Source organism: Cottoperca gobio, chromosome 18 (genome assembly GCF_900634415.1).
Source record: "Cottoperca gobio chromosome 18, fCotGob3.1, whole genome shotgun sequence".
NCBI lineage: Eukaryota > Metazoa > Chordata > Actinopteri > Perciformes > Bovichtidae > Cottoperca > Cottoperca gobio.
Window position 1 is genome coordinate 3,501,438 of NC_041372.1, and position 19,115 is coordinate 3,520,552.

General features: G+C 41.4%; 1 protein-coding gene across 3 annotated transcripts in view; it reads right to left on the reverse strand.

Annotated features, from left to right (window-relative positions):
• pcxb (pyruvate carboxylase b) overlaps positions 1-19,115 on the reverse strand; it is a 248,890-nt gene that overhangs the window by 219,812 nt on the left and 9,963 nt on the right. For all 3 annotated transcript variants that reach the window (XM_029455184.1, XM_029455185.1, XM_029455186.1), the window contains exons 2-9: positions 18,706-18,842; positions 15,354-15,447; positions 14,838-14,928; positions 11,597-11,762; positions 11,230-11,375; positions 7,048-7,165; positions 5,851-5,918; positions 4,040-4,123 (exon numbers count right to left, since the gene is read on the reverse strand). In XM_029455184.1, the coding sequence (XP_029311044.1) occupies positions 4,040-4,123; positions 5,851-5,918; positions 7,048-7,165; positions 11,230-11,375; positions 11,597-11,762; positions 14,838-14,928; positions 15,354-15,447; positions 18,706-18,842 (904 nt within the window). The remainder of the gene's footprint in view (positions 1-4,039; positions 4,124-5,850; positions 5,919-7,047; positions 7,166-11,229; positions 11,376-11,596; positions 11,763-14,837; positions 14,929-15,353; positions 15,448-18,705; positions 18,843-19,115) is intronic.

The following is a 19,115-nucleotide window of genomic DNA, read 5'->3' on the forward strand; positions in this document are numbered from 1 at the left end:
CAGCTTTTCAAGTCGCTCTCAAAGATATTCAGGATTATTCTGATAACAGAAATTCACCACAATCCACCTTTTGCGAGTGTTTCTTATCACAATCTGCGATAAAATCCCATATCGTCTCTTCCCGAACAGATAAAGATATAAAAGAGGCTGAAATGATCCCATGCAGAGCACGGAGGAATGAGTGAACAAAGAAGCACAAATCTGTGGTCCAATCACAGATTATGAAAACCTCACTCACGCTGCTGTAGTACAATGCATTATTAATAAAAAACTAAAATCAGGATTGGCTGAGATTTGCATTTGTTTAAAAGGAAATGCCAACAATAGTAGTCTCCCAGAATACAAAGACAACAAAGCAAAGACATGGCAGCCATACGATCCGAGGGCGGAAGAGAGACGACAACAAAACCATTTACCAACGTAAACAACAACAACAAAATCTGCTGAGCAGCACATTACACAATACGGCCGTTTGACGATATCTACAATTTCGTTCTTGATATCAACTCTGAGCTCAAACTACTTCCTGCAGCTGTCAGTGTTGCCATGCAACTTTGTTCTCTATGACTTTCCATCAGGAAATGCTGCGGGCCTGCAGAGAGATCAAACACTGCTGCTTCTCTGAGAGACTCAGATGGAGGCTGGCGATAATAGAAGATGGACGATACGCACAGACGGCGAGATGAAGGGGGTCAGAGTGCCAGCACTATGGAGTCTCCATTAAGGCCAGATAAGAGCCGAGAAATAGCAGGTGTGTGTGGGAGGAAAATAAAGTATAAAACCATCATACAGAAACGAGGACTGTATACATTTCTATTTGTACAGAATATCTTTCTATGTGAACACCAAATGTGTTTTTACGAGAGTGGGAGACGTTTTGGGGTGCTGTCTGTTGGTAGGTGCAAGCACAAGCAGGAGAGACTGCACAGCCCTCTCCCTCTCACACTCACTCACACTCTCACACACACACACACACACACGCTACTGGAACTCCGGTCTGTCAAGGCCGACGCTGATATCATCAGACAAATCACGAACCGTCATGTGCTGCCTCCTGCACGCTCTACCCAGACGCATTACTTCCAGGAAGTGAGAACGCTTCTGACAGACAATAATAATGCTATTTCACACTCATATACATCAACACTGTGATTATTGTGCTGTAAATGCTCTTATTCTGTCTAATCTTGTACAAATGTTTATGTTTTTGCTGTGAAGCATTTTGGGCTGCAATTGAATATGAAAGGTGCTATACAAATAAAGCTTATTATTATTATTATTATTATTATTATTATAATATGGAAAACTGGCCACACGCGACGACAACATGTACAGATAATGTGAGTGTTTGTGTACGTGGAGAATAACCGCAATCATGTACTATTTTATAAAAGGATCACATTCAAAATAAATGGCACCCTGCACCGTCTCTTACACTCACACACATACAGTACACACACACACACACACACACAGGCTGTCACACACACATACAGTACACACACAGGCTGTCACACACACAGGCTGTCACACACACACACACACACACAGGCTGTCACACACACATACACACACACACAGGCTGTCACACACACACACACACACACACACACACACACACACACACACACACACACACACACACAGGCTGTCACACACACACACACACACACACACACACACACAATACCCAACTAGGTACAAAATTCCAGTCTCAGCGTTGCTTAGGGAGTAGGTTTCGATACCTGCAACAGGAGCTGGGTTCAGCTCTGAAGTGGAAGCCTTCACTGTGGGGACTGGCACAATGTGAGATGTAATCACAACACATAGCAGGGACAGGAGAGAGGGAGGGAGGAGGGGGGAGGTGGACAGAAGGAGAGGGGTGTCTGGAGGAAGAGAAATGGAGGTTGAGGCCTGGAGAAAGAGAGTCCCCTGGTGATAATCTGCAGGATGTATCCAGTGTCAGAATCACTGCTTTTACTGATCTCTAAATAATCTCATATTTCACAGAGGGCTGAACCGGTCGGGGAAAATATCTAATTGTGATTATTTTCTGATTGATTTTGCAACAGCCATATTATTAACCGTGTTGGAGGGAAGGATCGTTTGGTTTCATTACTCTCATTTTAATAAAACAATGTATTTAAATGATCATGGTGTGAGATGTTAAGGATCTGTATCAAACAAAGATCTTTTCTTATTTGGACAAAGTTTGAGCCTGAACCGGGTTCATTGTATTAATGTTCTGTTATTTTTACTAATGTTGCACTTTCTTCAGCATTTTCTAAACTAGCCGTAATTATTGTTGTCGTTGTTATTAAGCAATTTGTGCACAAATATGATTTGCATGGATTGATCAAATGTCAGGATTTTCTTTTATTTAGGGAAAATGTTAACATTGTGTTTATAGTCTGTTCCAGCTTCTGATAATCATCCTCTTGTTTATGTGCGTGCATTTAAATTAATGATATAAAATATTAACATTTGCAAACATGGAGATTCTTGTCTCTTATCTTTTTACACTTTCAGTTGCAAATTGAGCAAACGGCCTTGAGAAGCAGAAACTGAAATATGCTACAGATACAGGCAATTATGCTTCATTTGTATACATGACGTCTGAAGTAAACACTGAAATCTGACTACAACTCTACTATATCTTAAACTCAAGGTATGGAAAGTGGAGAAAATCTTCCTCATGCAAACAACAGAAAGCACACACACACACACACACACACACACACACACACACACACACACACACACACCGGCGCCTGTGCGATGAAGCTGAAACGTGTCCTTGTACCGAGTCCATCAAGGTCCTCCCAAGAATAGTAAACAGGTGTGCTGCGTGTGCACGCATTTTGTACTCTTGGCTGCTACCAGTCATTCACACGCTGTCGTTTCACAGAGCGACATCACTCTCCTGCGTCAAATGGAAATATGCAGGAAAGTCATGGACGAGAGATGCTGTCACTTCTCAAACACACACGAGGAGACACGGTTTGTCACTTCAAGCAAAGAAAGTGTCGTGGTTTGTTTACTGAAAACAAAAAGATCACCACCAAAGGTCACGTCAAGAGTCGCATAAAGTTTCTACCTCTCACTCGTATAAGCATTTCTCCATCAGTACCATCAAGGTTACCTCCTCTCCCACCTTCCTCTACTTGGGCCATTACCGGAAAAGGCCATTACTTGAGGGATGAGGCTCGACTTTTAAGTGATGCAGTCATAGTTGAGCCAAGTTTTCAACAACCCTAAAGCAACACATACTGTGATAAAAAACTATTTTAAAAAAAAGGATAGATATACAAGGTGAGCTTTCACTTGGCAGGGGAAGTTTCAGCCCAAGCAGAGTGCACAACTGGTGACAATAATCATAATTGGTCTCGACAAATGCACTCAAAAACTGTTAAAAACACTCATTTCCAGAAATACATTCACAGTCTGCGCTGTTGACATCTATCGCCAACCAATCTTCAAATTGCTTTTTCATTTTCACAGTTTGGCACAGCACTAATGTCTCCCTCATTTGAATCACAGGTAGATGGCGCATTAAAATTCCTGGAGAGAATCCAATTGTTTCGAAGACCAATTATAGACAGAAAAATGAATCGCTTTGGGAATTTGCTCAGAATTCCTAAACACAACCGCAATGCTTGAGCGTCCTTGCTAGGAAGGAGTCTTCACTTTCAGTTAGCCATGACTCCTCCTGTCCGACAAAACTCTGAAACTCTGCAGATTCAACATGCCGACACCCGCCTTGACAAATACTGCTTCCTAAAGAATAAGCTTCTTAACATGCTGCTGCAGCCACATGAGTATTTCACATTGTTTTAATACACGGCTGTACATTGTGTATGATTAAGTTCTGTCATTACACTTTGGTCTTTCTTTCCATTAATTCAGAAGCATGTTCCCTCGTGTAATGAAATGGTCTCGTGAACCTGAAGTGTCGGGGGGGAAGCCTGCAGGTCATGCAAATATATATTAAAAAAAAAAGGAAAATAAGACAGCAGAGATCACAGAAACACAAACGTACCATCTTGGCGAGGTTCACAGCATCAGAGTGGAGCCGGTCTCTCAGATGAGGGTCCAGTTGGAAAGCCGGTGCGATTTCAACAACCTTCAAAAACAAGATACTTTATTGATAATGACACCGTGACCACAGCACTGTCAGAGCAGAGGAGCAGGAACACCGTAAACAGCTTTATTAATTCATTTGGACACTTATGGTAGCATCTGGGTTAAAAACTTCATTCAGCCCGACACCGAGGCTGGAAATGCACAAATCCTCTCGGACGTTAGAGCTGCTTTTGATGCATCTCATGCTTTGATGCACTGTTTTCCTCATGCTTATGGTCTTAAATTAGCTAAAATGTAGAGTTTATGCTCCTAACTTCATGTTATGCTTGACATATTTCAGGATTCACTGTTTAAACTCTGTGTTCATGCTGCTGTGCCTCGTCAAACTGTAATAAGAGAGCAGTGAGTGAACCGAAACAATACATATGCAGGCCATAAAACCAAAACAAGGAGCTGAAAGACACTAAACTGTGGTAATTGATAATTCTCTATTGGTTCATCACTACTAAATTACACAGATAATTAATCTATTGTTTGTATAAAATCATCAATTATTGCAGCTTTAAAACATTTAAAAAACGTTACATTTGTGATTCTTAAAGCAGAAGTACCGCAGACTTTCAGTTTCCTTCTAGCATTTAGGAAATACCATCATTTGTTTTCACTTTGTCCTGCAGTAGCCATGAGTTTGATGAAGTGTGAGCCACTTGGGCTTCAGAAAAAGATGGAGTGAATCATTGAAGACACATTTGGTCTGGGTGGGTGGGGTTTGCCGTGTTTCATTCCACTGCATCAAAACAAGCCAACCCTTCCAAAATAAATAATTGAATACAGTTCAAAAACAACGTGAGCCACGTCTGATATTAAAAACTTTAACTCCATTTAGTTTTATCAAATCTTATCTGCACCCTTTTCCAAGTATGAATAGCATTTCCAAGACAAGCTAAAATAAATATCCTATCAGTGCTCTACCGTCCCTAATCTATTCCAACACGCAACTATTCTTGTTTCTGAGATTCAAAAAGATCTTAGATTAAGGGCAAAGGCAGATTAGGTCGCACAGAATCAAAGAGCAGCAGCTCTCGCATGAACAGAGCCGCTAATATGATTATCATCTATAATTTGATTAAAAAGGGAAGAAAGTGATGAAAACACGATTGAAAATGCTTAGAGGTGACAATATGCAATGAAATATTACACGTGTTAATCATCTTCCTCTGATGAAAGCATTCTTGTATTGAGCGACTAAGTATTAGATGACAATTTCAATTTCCTCTCCGATTGAATTCAGACATTCTTTGTCATATTGTAATATCCAATTTCTTTCCTTTAAGTTAAATTTGGGGAAAACAGCCCCGGCTTATGAATGACAATCCATTGGAATCTGTATACTCTTAAATAAACTGCTTTTGTTGGTGCATGTTGGTTTGGTGGAGATTATGCAGCGGCTGCATTCACACAGCATTAGCTAATTGGTATTGTTACATAATCCTCTTACCCCCTGCTTCTCAGGGCATCTATGATAAACATTGCCATAACCAGGAATATAATCACCTTATTTATTAATGTGTTGCTTAATTGGCTTGTCTTCGTAAATAAAAAAAGGGCAGCGCTGCAGTCTGTATCTTCAGCAGTGCTCGCAGGTGATTCCTGCCTGTGACCTTTGTTTCACGCCAGCCCCACAGTCACCACGACGCAGCAGAAATGCCATGAAGATAATCTCAAAATACATTCAAACATTAGGTTGGGTTAAATGGGGGACTTTACCTTTTGGTGTCTGCGCTGAATGGAGCAGTCTCTCTCATAGAGGTGGATAACATTACCATATTTATCGCCTGGGGAAAGACAAAGAGAAAAGTGGGTGAGACTAAGACAGAGGAAGGAACAAAGTAAACTACGAGATAATCAGGGCTGTGAGGAGAAGTGGTTGAATTGAATTAAAGGGGAGTATCAGAAACATTCATTAGTCCTAAAATCAGTGTGAGACACGTCCATCAAAGGCCGCTTTAGAGCTTTGGCGTCCAGAGACCGGCAGCATCAGCGTCAGAATTTTAAGACTAAATTCTCATAATGTCACTGCAGCTTGTACCCACATCTGTAAACCAACCAATCTGTACACAGCACAAATCTCATGTGTGAATCCCAAGGGACTGCAGCAGTCAAAGGCATGTAGGCTAGTTTTACAGCTAGCAAGAATGCTAGCTGTAAAACAGTGAATCAGAAGCCTCAGGTAATCGTCGCTTCAACAACCTACTTGAATGTCTTCAAATGTGCATCACACATATTTCTCTTACTTTAATGTGAGGAGTCCAGCAAAAGACTTGCCAGGGAAATGTGTGATAACGAAGTACAGCCCACACAAAATATCGTGTTTATCAAAAATAGCATTCTTAGCATTTAAACTTAAAAACATTTAGAAAATCATGAAAACCTTTTCCCCTCTTTACATTATAGCGCCACAATTTACTGCACACAAAATAAGACGATGAAGATTAAAGTGGAGAAACTGGAAAACTTTCAATTGAAAGCAGGAGAAAAGGGAAGGCAGGAAAGCAGAAGGCTGGCAGAGACACGGCTTTTAATAGGTCGTTCACAAAATTCACAAAATCCTTTACCTGCCCTAAAGACGGCAATTAATCACAGTGACCACACACAGAACTACGCCACGACAAACAAGGAAACATGCACAGGGAGCCCAAACAAACCACAGACAAAGCCTGCATAAGCACTTAGAGTAATGTGCACGTGAACATGCACGCACAAATACACATTCACACGGTTATGTTCAAAGTGCAGACACACAAACGATAAAGCTCATTCTGTGTCGTCGTTCATCCGTCTCTCTTCCTCCCTTACCACAAAGTTGACGGACCAGCATGCATCAGGCTTTCTTAATGAACGTAAACATAAAAAAGAAGGAGGCATCGCTAAATGCAAACACAGGGAAGTAGTAAAAGCACTTACCGAGGATCTGTACTTCAATGTGTCTCGGCTTTTCAATAAACTTCTCAACAAACAAGGATCCGTTCCCAAAAGCCGTCAGGGCTTCAGAGTAGGCCCGCTGGTAATTCTCCTCAAGTTCCTGACAAACGGAAGAGAAGAAATCCATACACGTCTGAGTAAGTGCTACTATTCAACCAGCTAAAGTACATTTGTGTGCTTTTTCAAAGAGTTTGGGTGCTGCTCAGACTTTATTTCAAGGTTAGTTTAATTTACTATCAGTTGTTTGCTGTTGGAATCCATTTCCTTTACGCTTCCTTTCTTTCTTTTGACACAAATGTTTACATGTCCTTAGGGAGCGCTATTCTACACGACATCTCAGGGACCGGGCGGTGGGAGGTCACGACCGAGCACGCTGGAGGTCGGGACACAATCTGTGTTTGTCAAGTGTTTGACGTCGGGCAGCACATCCTGCCTCCTCTGTTGGGGAGAAACTGAGTCACCATCACGCTTCAGGAGAAGATACCAAAGCCCATCATCAACTGTCATCTTCAAAGCCTTGAGCAAAAGGGCAAAACAAGCGTCTTACAAAACTGAGTGAAAGCACGAGTTTCACAGATTCACCACAAATGACACCACTGTGTGAAAAACAATATTTTAGTGTCAGATATCCGTTCAGATGAAGGATATCGAAAAGAAAGATGCTGCAAAAACAGTGTTAACTCTGCAATCTTAATCCCTCGGTTGACAAAGTCCAGCGGCATATGGTGGAAAATAAATCTGCAACTATTTTTGATAGTTGATTATTCATTCGAGTCCATTTTATAAGTAAAAACTGCCGAGTACAACGTCTCAAAGGTCTGTTTTTGGTGTAATTGAAAAGCTTTTGGTTTTGGACGCCTGGACGGACAAAACAAGCAATTCGAAGAAGTCACCTTGGGCTCTGGGAAACTGTGGTGGACATTTATTACTCCCATTTTAGAGACAAAATAATTAATCCAGAGACTAATTGCCATATTAATCAAGAATCCGAACAACTCTCTGCATAATAACCCTTTCTTTGGATGAGAAAATAATTCTTATAAATGCGTCTACAATTGGGAGTTAATGGTGAAATAAACATGCCATAAAACTTGCACAGAACTGGACAAAGGTTTTAAAGTCCCACCTCGCGGAGTTGTCAGAGGTGCACCTTTATTCCTGAAAGACTAAAGTGAGCAGAAATCCATTTGCGCCGCTGCCACATCAGTTCAGTCCGTCTCGTCAGCTTCGGCCACTGGTGCTTTGATACGTGCCGTTCGCTTCTGCTCTTGCACTTTGGGAAAGCACATCACGTCTCACTGAGCTAGGAATCTGGCACTTTAATTCTGCTTTCCTTATTAGCAAACATGCAGATCTCAGCCGGCAATATGTCGAGGCTAGTTCCCTCCGTTAATTCAGCATGCAAATGACCCACAAGCCGGCCTTAATAGAATAAAAAGGCAACCTACGCATTGTTGCTGCGGGTCCCAGCAGTGGAACCTCTTTACAGTTTCCTCACATCGCATCAGCCGGAGCTGCTGAGGCCCCGGCGACTCAACTGAATGACTAGAAATGTCAACAACTAATTAATTAGACTGAGGTAACACGAGGAAAAGGTCACACTTTCCACCGGATTGAAGACTTGTGAGCCTCGATGGCTGCAGAGCAACACTGCTGTTAGTCCGTGGAGATCAGCGAGTACAGAAGTGTTTCCAATGTGACGTATTAATGTCACATATAACACATTTAGTTTAAACACTTGTAAAAGATAAGTAAGCAATAAGTCATTACCATTTTACAGTAATTATTCTCATTAAATGTTTACACTGAAAAAAATATCTATATTACATATTCCCAAAAAGTCTCAAATTAAATTGATGTAGTGTTCATACCTAAACTATATATTTGTTATTTAAATATTTTTAAACATTATTTAACATTTTCATCTCAGTTTCAAAACTATTCCATAAATGAACGTGCAACTTCCTCTTATTTCATACCGATTCAGTCTGGAAGCATCTTTTACTTTTACATTAATTGTGCAGTTTTAATCTCTAAATATCAGAACATGAGCGTTTATAAATAATAAAAATTGGATTGTTATTGTTTTATTTCCATACATTTCCCATATATTGTGAATGTTTGGGAAAATACAAAAGAGCTTAACGAGGTTTTGGTTTTGTGCAATATTGCAATTAACTGTCTTTTTTAAAGCCTACATTTAAAAAGTAAGGACTAAAAGAGAGTCTAACTATTTCAAATAGGAAAAAAGTTAGTGATGATTTTATTCTTTTAGTTTTTAATAAAGCCAAAGCAAAGGAATAAGGAACAGTTGATGCTACCAGCCACGAGGGATGAGGAGGTGGCAGCTCTGATTCACCACTGATATGTGGCCTCTTCTGATTGGACAACAACCAGCTGCTTGTTGAAAAGTTCGACATGGTCAAACTTATGGAGGCCAACATGGGGGAAAGCTGACACACACACACACACACACACACACACACACACACACACACACACACACACACACACACACACACACACACACACACACACACACACACACACACACACACACACACACACACACACACACCCGCCAGGCCTCCTCTGACATAAACGAGGGTGACAACTTGAGACTTCCTGATGTCTGTGGGCCGAGGGGACTTCATCCTCCCTTTGAGACACTTTAATAAAAGAAGAACTTCACGTATTGATGTTCTGGGGACACTTTCTGTTCCTGTTGGTTTTATTTGTGCATTAATAATGTACAATATGTTGTAAAATGGGAATTGCTCTACCATAGAAACATAGTTTACAATGACAAATCTAAAAGAGGTTAAAAGAGTTTTTGTTGGAGGTTAAAACGCTTCACAAGCAACACGTCTCTCACAGCGAGTGAGCAGCTCTCTGTGCTCAGAAGCTTTAGAAATCTTCGTGACTGGACGGTTATATATCAGCACGTACTCAACATGGACACAACACAGAAGCCTTGTATAAGCAGAGCATCAGCACACATCCTGTACAAGCGTCTCAAACTGTCCTTTAGGTTTCTGGACTTTGTTCAGTCCTTTTCTTGCTGCATTATGAAGTTCAAGTACGTATAAAAAAAAACATGCATGTGAATAATTCACATCTAGGGAGACTGTAAAGATATGTATTTTGTTATTATCTTTTACGGTCACTATTTATTTATATTTTAAATATATATATATATATATATATATATATATATATATATATATATATATATATATATATATATATATATATATATAATTGTCACTACGCTGTTTTTGGTGTGTTGTTCTATTCCCCTACTTACAAGTGCAATTATATTATAACTGCTTGTTATGTTGAATGTCCAATAAACATAGTTATTAATAATAATAATAATAATAATAATAATAATAATAATAATAATAATAATAATAATAATAATAATAATAATAATAATAATAATAATAAGACGCTGGCGAGATGTAGAGAAAGCACACATGACATATCACTTAGACAGTTATTAGAAACCACACATTTTATAATCAAGACAAAAAGGTAAAAAGAAGATATGGAAACTAAACACACCAAATGAGAAAAGTGGCATGTTGATCATTTAACAGCTGAACTAAATAGTTTATTAGATATTATAGAGTAACAGGACATCATGTTTTGTCCCACATCTCCTTCAGGAAGATGTGCAGGATGGCATTTATCCTGCACACGGCTTCCCGTCTCCTGATCATATTTACGTAAAGCTATTTATTTCGTATGGACACTCCGTCGTATAAACATTGCACATGTTCAGATACATTAGATGGCTTCTGCTGATAATTTGAAAAGTGACCCCGGGACAGCCACAATATTGAGAGGACATTTTTCTTAATGTTCTCAGCCGATGCAGGAGAAGGAGCCGGGCTTCACTCGTTGACAGAAGCAATTTCAGAGTACACACAGCAAATCACGCGGGGTGATTGACGGCCGGAGAGATAAATGACCAGGTTGTAATTTCACCTTGATTCAAGACAAACAGAAAACTAATGAATATGAAAACCAAGATTTGTCATGAGGCCGGACGGATATAAATTGGGTTCATTTTCTCTTTGCTGGACAAACGTCAGGACAAGATTTATATCGTTAGAGAAAGCTGTTCAATTACATCTCGCAGAAATGATGACGGCTCACCTCGTACTCTCTGACCACCCTCATGCCCCGACCGCCTCCTCCGTAGGCTGCTTTGAAGATGATGGGGAAGCCATGTTTTTGGGCGAACACCTTTGCATCCTGCAGGCAGGAGATGGGGGAATCTGTCCCCGGGACCACAGGTACACCTGCACAGGGGCCAGAGAAAGGAAACATTACTGAGGAACGTTTTACTTTAAATGGACGTACTGAGCATTTATGCATGGAACTATGAAGGAATGGTACAATGTGCACTACTGCAGTGGACTTTGACATTTTGTCTTAAAATGATTTATACATGTGGTTTCCAGCATAGTTTGTGTTGCAAGTGGTTTCATACTGCATTACGTATGGACTTCTCCTCCCATACCTGCAGAGATGGCCAGGGCACGAGCCTCAACCTTGTCTCCCATCTTGCGGACCGTTTCTGGGCTTGGTCCAATAAACCTCACATCTGCGTCTAAGCAGGCCTGGGCGAAGTCTGCCCGCTCAGAGAGGAAACCGTAGCCTGGGTGGATGGCATCCACATTGTTGTCCTAGGAAGAGCGAGAGGGATGTGATCACAATCAGCATTAGAGGTGGGACTCACCAGAGGCCTCACGACATTATCACGATACTTAAGTCACGATACAGTATTATTGCGATTATAAACATAAAAGTATTTCGATAACATATACTGCGATTTATTACTTATTTTCAACAGCAAATGTTTGTCAACATCTGTTTAATCTCCATCTTTGTTTTCACCAACTTCCTGCCAATCCCGCTGACCTCATCAGGAAAAGAATGTTTCACCGAAAAGTTTAATTTGTATTTGCAGTATTAATAACTTAATTAACTTTAGATAAATCGATACTTGCCGTCTGTATCGTTACAATATTGCAATACTAAGCTGTATTGATTTCCCCCCCAACCCTATTCACTATATCCTGTACTTCAAACTGCTTTCAAACACATCCCACTAAAGTTAAACTACGAAAGAAACGTGTCCATTATTCACCAAACACTTGCTTAAACAGTTTTATAAATTTCACGTTTTGTGCAAAAACATCTGCCAGTGGAACCCAGAGAAGGGAAACGCAGTCCAGCTTAGCAACAGGCGTTGTGTTAAATACAGAGCCTCTGCGGGCTCCAGTTAACACTTGGCTAACTGTTGGGGAGTCGACACATACACACTAACTTGCACGCTTTACCGCACGCTGTGTGCCGGCCGGTGCAAAGGATCCATGTATCACTAACAGCAAAGGGACTGTGAGATAATGACATACTTCATTCTCATTCTATCTTAGTGGCAATCGCCTTAATCATCATCTACTCAATGGACACCAGAGGGAACCTGAGCGAGAACCGCCACACATCATTTGAGGGTCAGGGGGAAGACACTGAGACGAACACACACACACACACACACACACACACAGTAGCAGGCAGATACAGTAGCTGCCGAGCTTGACAGATAAAGCCATCTCTGGAGCAGTATGTGCCATCTGCTCTTGGATACGAGGCGGACTATAATTATGGGCTGTCCCGTTGTTAAGGGAGCTGTTACTGGCAGGCCAGAGGAGGCATGGAGCCACAGACACAAAATGCAGCAAGTGCATGCACACGCACACAAGCAGGTACACGCACGCTCACACTCACAGATATGAATACAAAGCGACTGAAACAGAAGAAGAAGATTAACACACAGGGTAATAACACAACACCCCGGGGTGACACAAACATTCGTGCTTTCACAGTTGCAAGCAGACACACACACACACATACAATGTTACGCACAGAAGGTACTCGGGCAGAGATGGTTGGTTTCTGGTCACGCAGTAACAGAGTGATACACAGTGTGAAGAAGAGGAACAGATACACTGAATGTGAAAAAGTGAGAGCGGGAGAGAAAGAAAAACACACACACGGACAGACACACATACACACACACACACACTCCTTTGCTGACATGGGGTGGCTGGGATCCCAGATAGGCAGAAGGATTTTGAGAAATGAGTTGGATGGCGGAGGCTCCCTGACTTGGCTGGCTGACCACATGCCCAAGCAGAAAATTATAAACCTTGAGAGATTGATCAGAGAAATGATAATGAACGACTGGCAGCACGTCGTGCAGGATGGAGGGAGGGAGAGAAGGTGTCAAGGAACAGGGCTGATCGAACACGGTGTTAAGTGGCAGCGGGACAGATGAGGAAACAGGAGGGAAAAGGTCGAGGGAAGCAGCGGCAAGAGGATGACAATAGAGACAAGGAACGATGTGCAAAGGGAAGGAAACAGCGAAGGAAGAGACAGACGGGGAGCAGAGAGAGACGTGGTTTCCTTCTCCTTCCTTCCAACCGAGCTAAATATAAACTCAGGGTGAACAGAAAGGAATAAAAGTGTCAGTTACGTTATGTGGCCTTTACAATCCATGAAGTGTTGCTGTATCTGTATTGAAAGGTTTCTCCTGCGGTTCAGAAGAACAGAGAACCACGAGAGAATTGTTTTTACTACCCATCGTAAAAATCTAAGTTGAGAAGAAAATCTAGCAGAACACATTAAGGGAACTCCGTTGCATTCAAGTATCCCGAAAACTGCAGATCGTTTCCGTGATCAGTGAGCATCGACAGAAAAATTATCTATGGCAGAGCATGCTGAGATTTACTGCGTTTGTTTTACATACTTGGACATTTATTTATTTTTCTGAGCAAACAATTAAACTAGAAAATAACTGGCTTTTAAATGTAAATAATTGATTATGAAAACAATCGTTAGTTGCAGCCCTACTCCGGACAGAGTCAGGCAAACCGTCGCCCATGATTCCAGTCTTTAGTCTTGTTCGACCATACAAAGCACTTTGTGTGTGTTTTGAGTGTGCCTGGAAATAAAGCTCATTATTATGCTAAGTGCAGTCATTTGCCTACCAGCTCAGTATTTAATGTACAGACAAAAGATTTATAATCTTCTCATTTCACTCACAGAAAGAAAGAAAATTAACTCTTTTGAATGCTAATTCAAGACACTATTTCAAGGTAAAAGCCTCCAAACAAAAAGAAACTGGATGGCTTATTTAATCTGCGCCGCAAAACGAAGCCGATGATGACGACACACAAGCTACTCATGTATTGAACGCTTCTTATTGTATTGAAATGCACTGGAGTGTCAATTCCTTCAATTCTTGAAACTCCTTGTTCCAGTCGAGCAGATGAGATTTAAAAAAAAGTGACATGAGACATAAAGAATTATGTATTTTTAGTCCTTAGTAAGAGTCTAGGTCCATCAGTGCTGGATCCTACACTTCCCATAATGTACTTTAGTAACACCCTTTTTATTTCTTATCCTACAGGCTCACGTCTCTGGATGTCCAACCCCCCAGTTTTTACCGCTGGTTGTCCGATAACAACTTGCAATCTTCAAAGCCCACGCCGAGAAAACCCTAATGACATCACCAGGGACACAATCTCAGACTTAAGCTTCTCCAGGGCCACAGAAGTCATGAAGCATTAAAACGGGTCTCCGAGGCAGAGCGCTGTAGTATTAACAGTGATGAGGAAACTATGCTAAAATCACTTTCCCATTAAACACGCAAACAGAAAAAACTCTTTTTAATGACATATTTAACCGCCTGGTACCTTGGCCACTTTGATGATGTCAGGAATGTCCAGGTACGCAGCAACGGGTAGAAGGCCTTTTCCTATCAGGTAAGCCTCGTCCGCCTTCTGCCTGTGAAGAGGAGGGCAAAGGGTTAAATATGGAGAAGGAGGCAGGAGAGGCAGAAGCAGGCGGTGCAAGTGCAAAGCATAGAACGAGAGTGATATTTCAAAAGAGACACGACAAAGTCAGGGTGGAATAGAAAGTCTGTAAACTCAGCAGCGTGATTACCTGAATGTCAGTGCAACTACACAACATTATACCAACGTCCCTACTTAATAACAAGGGCGAAGAAAGGACTGTCCCAAACCGCCAGAGTGCAGAGAAATGCTCCCGAGCTTCCTTTTAATTGCTGCTGGCTCTAATCAACGTGAAGCATTTCATGGTCCATGTCCAGCAGTGGCAGCCAGCGGTTTACTAAAACATCTGTCCGTCACGCTTTCTTTATTTCAACCCGTGCGGACCCCATTTGGCTCCAATGTAGCGGCGATTAGTACCTGTGCATTTGTCCGGTGTCTTGCTCGGAGTAGACGGCCACAGTTCGAATCCCCAGTTCAGTGCAGGCTCTGAACACACGGATGGCGATTTCACCTGGAAGAACAGAGGAAGACAGACACGTGAGTAACGTTCGGAGCAGGAGGTTTATTTTAACGATTAACAGCCATATTGTCAGTGTTTGGCTTTGCTGCATTCTGCCTCCCAGTTTCTCTCCTGTGTGGTGCTTTCCCTCTCCTTCACTTGTATTTGCTTTATTATTTTAATGTCTTTATTGGTTACAGTTTAGCAGATTGTGTAGTTCTTCAATTTTTCATGCACACACACACACACACACACACACACACACACACACACGTTATATGATTTTATCAACATCCTGTAGCATTGGGCCTTTTTTGCAACAAATGTGTCTGCATTTTTTATGCCATACATGAGATGTGAAAACAAGACAAATCCATCAGAGGCCTTTAATACGAAGGGAGTTCAACAGGGCAGGATATCTGTTATCTGGCTTAACTTAACTGTCCTAAAGGTGTTTAAAACCTCGGTAAGGGTTTCTCCGTCTGGCTAAGCTACATAAAAAAGGGGCGGAGTTTGCAGCATAGGACCAATCACAAGTGTGCCGTCAGCAGAGCGGCATATTTTACAAATAAAGAGTAAACTATAATATTAGATAAATGCGAAGAAGTTCTAACATTAACAGTTGAAACAGCCAAATGCAGGAAGGACAGATAATAGATACATGATATCGCTGCCCATCGAGGGCACGAGCAGCTCCCACTGTGATTACATTTGTGTTTTCCATTAAATTAAGGTGTTGCTTGGATGTATTTTAATAGAATAGAAGACGTGTATGATAATACTTTAGTCTTATTCTTTCAGCTGCGATTCAGCCCCGGTGGTGTGAAACGAACTTGGGAGCAAATAAACAATTATGTAAAAACATAATTTAGCGGTAAGCAGACTTGCTTTGATATATTGATGATCAGCCAGAGCGTAGGTCGACACTGCACACAGTGCACACACACTACATACCGTCTGTGGGACTAAACGCACGGCTCAAGAGTCTGAGTGAATATATATATGATGTATGAATGCATCGCCTCGTGTTACTTTGCTCCGGGTTCTTTTATGTATGCTGGGAGTGTTTAATAGATATGAACATAAACCTATTCACCGCTTTGAATTATGCTCCATTTTTTTCTCCCAAGTCCGTTTCACACCACCGGGGGTGAAGCTGAAAAATAAGACTGATATATTGTCATGCATGGCGTAAGAATACATCTGAGCAACACATCTGTATGGACACAGTCAGATTTCCTGCAGCTCTTCTTCCTGCATTTGGCAGTTTAGACTGTTTCTTTATCCTGGATTATGACTTTATATAGTATAACTTCTTCGTATTATTCTACGATCCGCGCACCGAGCTGTGATTGGTCAGCAGGCGTCTCTTATCTGGAACACACCGGAGTGGGTCAGGTGTGCAGCATTGGCTACCACCGGAGCAGGACAGAAAAGCCAGCAGGGTTAACCCTGAAGCTACCTCGCTAACCCCAAATCCTGCTTCCAGTACACGCTCCTGGTATACTTCAAACTGTTGAGATGTCGACACGTTTATTTCTAAAGTTTGAGAACACAGAGTGTAATATCTCCCTTTTATCTGCTGTTGCTGGAGCCAAATACTCCAGCTACACAGTTTAGTCACAGAAAACTAGTAAGATGTGTTGTTCCAGCTTGAAAGGGAGGACAGCGTTTAAACATTTGAGGAGCGTTAAAAAAACACGAAGAAAGTGAATGCTGAAGAAGAACAACAGTAGGAACTTAAAAAGATGAAAATGTGAGAGAGGACAGAGAGGAGAAGACGAGCCAGAGAGATCAAATATAACGGATTAGAAAGGTGAGACTGGAAGGTGAGGAAACACAGAAAGTTTAGAAAAGAACAATGAGAGAAGAGAAAAAGGACATCAGGTCTTAAATAATTGAGGTCGCAAAAGAAACAGTTTGGCAGGTTTAACAACATGATGAGCGGAGAGGACACAGTGAAGGAGAGAAAAAGAGGGAAACAAAGTAAGGAATGAGAAAAGGAGCAAAGTCACATGGGGCACAAAGGAAGACAGCGAGGGGTTCAGAGCAAAATCACATCTGACAAGTGGTGAAAGAGACGGGGAGTGCAGAGGGAGGGAGGGAAGAAGAATATTAGTGCACGAGGAGAGAAGCAATGGCAGAGGGGAGATGTGCTTGGTGAAGTGGAATCTGGGCTGATATGATGCGACGGTCCAGTCTCTCTTTTCATCTCACACTCACACACACACACACACACACACACACACACACACACACACGGTCCAGTGCTCTACAGTGTGATGAATGTGATCTAATGTGGTGTTGAGATCGCATCACGTCGATGTGAAGGAGAGAGATTGACAGAGAGCCCTGCTGTGTGTGTGTGTGTGTCTGATGGATTGAAGCAGTTAAATAGAGCCTTCGTAGGAGGGGAGACATGAATGTATGTATGCATATGTGCAATGCAGACTTGATGTGCAGCAGGAGGCCGACAAAGCACCACGTGTGTCCAGAAATGCAATCGTACAGGAAACCCACCCAACAATCTAAAATAATGAAACACTGAACCAAATCAAGACCTCTGAATGTGACGCAGGAGGGAATATAATGCTCTAAAAGGCCATTAGAATAAAATAAATGTATTTGTCCCTCAAACCCCCACAGTCTTTAATTGCACCCTGACGGCCTCTCTGGACAGCATTAGCATTAAACCGAGAGGGTGCGGTGATTACAAGTATTACTAGAGCACGTCAGTCATGTTTACGCTGTGTGGAACGACCTGACTGGTGACTGCTTAGAAACTCAGGCTTCTCTATAATTATATTTCCACTCAGACCTCAATGCCAGCACACCCTACTTATGGTGATTTTTAGCAGGAACAAACAAATATATTTTCCTATTAGTGGCTTCAATTTGTTTTATATATGCCATGTTTATTTAAAAAATATAAATATGATTATGAATATAAATATAAATAAATAAAATTTTGTGGATTGTGGTTGCAGCTCCACCTCTAACCTAATGTTTCCATTGTTCTAAAACAATGCATTGCTTCTTTTGTATTAAACAATGTGCAGCCACCCACATACAATGCTGTGTTTAAATATTAGCATGTGCCAAGGCAAACTAAATGCTGGCCATTAAATATTAAATCTGTTCTGCTGCCTCGGGAAGATTGTAAATATTATATAAATTTCTTACATTATAAATGAAGCAGCATTTAATGTAATGGTCTATCTGAAGCGTCTTCTTCAGTGGTGGATTGGTCGTAGTGTTAGGACGTCTTACCTCTATTGGCCACCATGACTTTCTTGATTGGTCGATACTTGTACTGCGGGGCAGAGTGGGCGAAGCGAGAGGAAACACACGTCCTCCTCACGGCCAACAGGCCGAGGCCGCCGCGGACCACAGTGTACTTTAACATCCTAAGAGAAAAACAAAGTAAATGTTTAACATACACTTAAAACCAAACCGTAATAAGGAGCAACAGAGCGAGAGATGGGACACACGGATGAGCAAATGGGTGAATTAGTCAAATGTGTACAATCCATTGACTGAGTTCAGTTTCTCAGGTGGGAGAAGATGCTTTAAGGGAAATGATAAGAGGATGATAATGCTTTGAAAGTGATTAAACAAGAGGTGTGAGCCCTGTTTAGAGAGATTAAATCTACTAAAGCGCCAAGCCCCATTAAGTCGTT